Source organism: Dipodomys ordii, unplaced genomic scaffold (assembly GCF_000151885.1).
Source record: "Dipodomys ordii isolate 6190 unplaced genomic scaffold, Dord_2.0 Scaffold42, whole genome shotgun sequence".
Classification (NCBI taxonomy): domain Eukaryota; kingdom Metazoa; phylum Chordata; class Mammalia; order Rodentia; family Heteromyidae; genus Dipodomys; species Dipodomys ordii.
In genome coordinates, this window is record NW_012267258.1 from 3,430,783 (window position 1) to 3,436,299 (window position 5,517).

The 5,517-nt window shown below is 43.6% G+C and overlaps 1 protein-coding gene across 2 annotated transcripts in view; it reads left to right on the forward strand.

Annotated features, from left to right (window-relative positions):
* Kansl2 (KAT8 regulatory NSL complex subunit 2) overlaps window positions 1-5,517 on the forward strand; it is a 20,577-nt gene that overhangs the window by 437 nt on the left and 14,623 nt on the right. Inside the window, exons 2-4 of one of the 2 annotated variants that reach the window (XM_013018785.1) lie at window positions 290-548; window positions 2,291-2,469; window positions 2,807-2,921. In XM_013018785.1, coding sequence (XP_012874239.1) covers window positions 298-548; window positions 2,291-2,469; window positions 2,807-2,921 — 545 coding nt within the window. In that variant the 5' untranslated portion in view covers window positions 290-297. Of the gene's footprint in view, window positions 1-289; window positions 549-2,290; window positions 2,470-2,806; window positions 2,922-5,517 lie in introns of those variants that run through there. The other variant, XM_013018786.1, reaches the window with a different exon arrangement.

Sequence of the window (5,517 nt, forward strand, 5' to 3'; positions counted from 1 at the left end):
GTGGGGGCCGCAGCGCCGCTTCCGGTGCCGCAGCCTGCGGTTCTCGCAGATTCGGGTTCAGCATGGTTGGTTGGGTTTGGGGGAGGCCTCGGGCCTGGAGGGAGAACCGGGGGACCGTTAGACACCAAAGCTGGAGAGACTGGAGGGCGGGTGGGGACTTAGGGAGCCGGATCTTGCGAGGCCCTGGGCCGCCTTTTAGAAAAACTACCGCGCCGGACGCGGAGATGGTGCCGCAGGAGTGTCTAGGAAGGGTCCAGGGGGCATTTTGATCTTTCGTGTGACCCTACAGGTTTTGGTATGAACAGGATTCGAATTCACGTCCTGCCAACCAATCGGGGAAGGATCACCCCAGTGCCCAGGTCTCAGGAGCCCCTGACTTGCTCATTCACTCATCGCCCATGCTCTCAACCTCGTCTGGAAGGCCAAGAATTCTGTATTAAACATATCCTTGAAGACAAGAATGCACCTTTTAAACAGTGTAGTTACATATCGACGAAGAATGGAAAAAGATGTCCCAGTGCTGCTCCGAAGCCAGAGAAGAAAGATGGGTATATATGTCTATCCGTCTAGTTCGTGTTTTTAGTTTTTTTTTTCTTAAATTTTATTTATTAATGGTGGGGATTGAAGGCAGGACCTCGTGCATGATCAGTACAAATCCCCGCAAAAAAACCCAACCAAACCCACAAAAGCGTTTAATGAGAGAGGAGATATGATATGTGAGCTCGAGCAAAGCTACGAAGTTTTATGTTTGAAACTTTTGGGGGGGGCGGGGGAAGCTCCAAACGTTAAAATGGTGATAAAAGGATACCTGAGGTGGAGTTACTTAGTTGTCTCTTTGCATTTTTCCCTTTTCTGTAAAACGAAGAGACATTGCAGATTACTGCTTTTCTTTTTCTTGTTTTTCCTTCAGTGTTCTGAAGAGTAGAGCCTTGCTTGCTGTGTAGCTTAGGCTCACCTGAAACTTGTAGTCCTTCCACCCTCAGCCTTGGGAATGCTGGGATTAAGGTCTGGACCATCACTCCCAGCTTTAAATTATTATTAATGCTGGGGTACTTGACTCTTGGCTGTCCATATATCTCAATTAAGTAAAATCTAGAGGTCACTCTTGCCTGTAACCCTAGCTACTCAAGAGGTTGAGATCTGAGGATCTTAGTTTAAATTTAAAGCCAGACTGGGTAGGAAAGTCTGTAAGTCAAGGGCCTAAACTCTGTCCCTCAGCTCTTCAGCTCAAGGCTGAAGTGGTAGAGCACCACTTGAGCCACAGCTCCACTCCCGGCTTTTTCTGCTTATGCGATTTTTTTCTGCTTATGCGATGCTGAGGAATCGAACCCAGGGCCTCACGCATGCAAGGCAAGCACTCTACCATTGAGCCACCTTCCCAGCCCTGTAAGATTCTTATTTCCAGTTAACCACCAAAAAGCAGAAAGTGGAGCCGTGGCTCATGTGGTATAGTGCTAGCCATGAGCAAACAAGCTCAAGCCCCAGATCAGAATTTTTTGTTTGTGTATTCTTTTAGAGGAGACTTCATAGCTTTCATCTTAAACGGTTATCTATAGAGAGACATGACTTTACTAGATAACTTCGTATCTTTTAGTTTTAAAACGATTGTACATCTAACTACCAACACTACTTGATATAAAGTGTACCTTCCAAAATTAGTTTTTTGTTTTTGCTGGTTGTGAGGCTTGAACTGGTTGTGAGGCTTGAACTCTGGGCTTGGGAATTATCCCCGTGCTCTTCAGCTCAAGGTGAGCACTCTACCGCTTGAGCCACAGTGCTGTGTCCAGTTTTCTAGTGGTTTATTGGAGATAAGAGTCTCACGGGTTTCCTGCCCGGGCTGGCTTTGAACCATGATCCTCAGATCTCAGCCTCCATAGTAACTAGGATTACAGGCATGAGCCACTGGTGCCCAGCCCAAAATTAGTTTTGAAAAGTAGATCTATGTGTCTCATTTGTGAGACTGTGTCAACATTTTTACAGTGAAAGTTTGATGGCAAGAGCATTGGTTAAGGTTCATTTCTGTTAATAACATCAAATGCTGGCTGGGGTTTAATATTTTAGTAACAGAGCACTTGCATTTGTGACACCTGAAGTTTGAATGACTGCCAACAACATTATACATAAAAAAACCCAAACCAGATGACCTTAGGTCAGTTAAATTCCTCTGGTTCACTGGCCTTTTTGGGTGAATATAAGGCATTTTAATTTCTTGAAAATGTTCCAAAATGTGAAAAGTCACTTAACCCTTTCCAGAGGGACCTATAAAAATATTAATATTTTGTCTCCTTAGGGTGTCCTTCTGTGCCGAACATGCCCGTAGGAATGCCCTAGCACTACACGCTCAAATGAAGAAAACCAACCCTGGACCTGTGGGTGAGACACTTTTGTGTCAGCTGAGCTCATATGCAAAGACAGAGCTGGGTTCTCAGACTCCAGAAAGTAGCCGAAGTGAAGCCAGCCGAATACTGGGTAAGGATTTTCTTTCCTAGAATAGAAAAGGAAGAAGGTTAAGAAAACTATTTTGGTTCAGCACTGTGCTTTCAGCATATGTGGCAATACTACTGTTAATTCATCATCAGGAATTTGGTCACAATTTCGGAATTGCTATGGTGTTTGTCATTCTGGATTTGAAGTAGTTTGTTTAGATTTATTTTCCTGAATTGGTGACCTTTTCCTTGGATAAAGTCCCTCCCCGCCCCCCTTCAAATTTTAAGGTTTTGGATTGATCTCTTAAGTAATTTAGTTTTGTGTGGTGGAGTTACAGAGGTGGGAAGTCTTAATGGCCGCTTTCCCTTCCTTGCCTCAGATGAAGACAGCTGGAGTGATGGGGACCAGGAACCCATTACTGTGGATCAGACTTGGAGAGGTGACCCTGACAGTGAAGCTGATAGCATAGACAGTGATCAAGAAGATCCCCTAAAGTAAGTTGTAGCTCCACATAAGGCTTTTGAATATTTCATGTAGTTAGCATGTAGAATAGAGTATGGCATGTTGCTAATAGATGTTAATTACCTAGGTGGGTTCAGTATCATGGTTCATCATCTTGCTTCACAGCAAGGTTTGGTTCTTTTTTTTTAAACTTTATTCTGAAGCTAAATTGTGCCACCTTTTTTTGGGGGGGGGTCAGTCATGGGGCCTCAACTCTGGGCCTGGGTGTTGTCCCTCAGCTCTTCAGCTCAAGGCTAGCACTCTACCACTTGAGCCACAGCGCCACTTCCAGCTTTTTCTGCTTCTGTGGTGCTGAGGAATCGAACCCAGGGCCTCATGCATGCAAGGCAAGCACTCTACCACTGAGCCACCTTCCCAGCCTAAGGTTTGGTTCTTTAAAGGAAGTCTTGCAACTTGGAAGAATTACTAAACTGAATTGTACCTATCAATCAGTGTGTAGAGGAGAAATTAGGTAGAACTGTTGGACATGGATGTGGGAGGTGGGTAGAATAAAGTTCAGACCATTAATGAAAAGAAAATAGATGTGTAATTGCTGGTCTAAACCTCAGGAATGAAGAGAGGTGATTGTACTTAAGTGCTTATTGCAAATTTCCATGTTTATGGATTTTTCTTAGAAAGGAAAGCAAAGGGTTAAGCAGTTTACCTTGATTTTATGCCTAAGAAGGCAAAACTGATTTAGAAACTTAGGAATCTCCTAATTATATCTTACTAAGGTTTTGCCCTTTATCTAACCTATGATCACATTAGGAGGTATGGAAACATCAAAATGTTGATATTATTCCAAAATCTCTCCCTTTTTTATTTTTTTTTTGGGTCCAGTCGTGGGGCCTGAACTCTGGGCCTGGGCGCTGTCCCTCAGCTCTTCAGCTCAAGGCTAGCACTCTACCACTTGAGCTACAGCACCACTTCCGGCTCTTTTTCTTTTTGCTTATGTGGTGCTGAGGAATCGAACCCAGGGCCTCGAGCATATAAGGCAAGAGCTCTACCACTGAGCCACTTTCCCAGCCCCTCCAAAATCTCTTATGTGTCCTGGTTTGGTTTTAGTTTTTTCTTCTCATTTCTGTCTTAACACTTCCCTGCTGGCACTTCAGGTAGAAATACTTGTATAGAATGAGGGATAATGGATAGCGTTAATTGATGGATTTTAAAAAATTCATATATATATATATATATTGGCAGTGCATAGGGCTTTGTGCTTATTTGATGAGCCACAACTCCATGCTTTTTTGCCCTTTTTCAGGGGAGGTAGTACTGAGAATTGAACTAGGCTGTATACATTATAGGCAAGTATTCTTTTGTACCTTTTTTTATGCTATTTTATCATTTTTTTTTTACCTGGTCCTGGGCTTGAACTTGGGCCTGGGCACTCTTCCTTAGCTTTTTTGCTTAAGAATAGCACTCTACTCGTTGAGCTATAGCTCTATTTCTGGCTTTTTTGGTGGTTAATTGGAGATGAATTCTACTGACTTTCCTTTCTCAGCTGGCTTTGAACCATGATTTCAGCCTCTTGAATAACTGGGATTACAGGTGTGAGCCACTAGTGCCTGAAAAGTATATTTTTAAATTTTAATTTATTTTTTATTGTTACAAAGGTGATATGGGGGTAGTTGTGCAGGTGGGAGGGAAGGGATGATAGGGGAAAAACAAAGGAGGCAACAATGCTTGATAGGAAATGTGCTCATACCTTGCTCATATAACTGTAACCCTGTACAGTATTTTTTATTTTTTTTTTGATCCAGTCGTGGGCCTGAACTTGTACAGTATTTTTACAATAAAAAATGTACCAAAAAAAAGGTGATGGGGCTGGGAAGGTGGTTCAGTGGTAGAGTGTTTGCCTTGCATGTATGAGGCCCTGGGTTCGATTCCTCAGCACCACACAAGCAGGGGAAAAAAAGCTGGAAGTGGTGCCGTGGCTCAAGTGATAGAGCGCTAGCCTTGAGCTGAAGAGCTGAGAGACAGGGCCCAGGCCCAGAGTTCAGGTCCACGACTGGATCCCCCAAAAAAGTGATATACAGAGGGGTAACACTTAAGTCAGTAATACATACAGTTTAGGACCTGGGTGCTGTCCCTGAACTCTTTTTGTTTAAGGCTAGTACTTTAACACTTGGAGTCACAGCTCCACTTCCAAGCTTTGTGGTTAATTGGAGTTAAGAGTCTCAGGGACTTTCCTGCCTGGTCTGGCTTTGTACCACAATCCTCAGATCTCCTGAGTAGCTAGGATTATAGGTGTGAGTCACTGACGCCTGGCTTAAACTTAGTACCTGATGCTTTCCCTTATTGGTTGGTGCTCTACCATCTGAACCAGGCCTCCAACCCCTTAATTAAAATCTTAAGCTGTGGTGGGGAGTTGGGAAGGTATCGGAAGGGGAAACAAAGGAGGAGGCAACAATGCTTGGTAAAAAATGTACTCATTATCTTGCACATGTAATTGTAACTCCTCTGTACAGTATTTTCACAGATAAAAAAAACCATGAGGGCTGGGAAGGTGGCTCAGTGGTAGAGCGCTTGCCTTGCATGCCTGAGGCCCTGGGTTCGATTCCTCAGCACCACATAAGCAAAAAGAAAAAA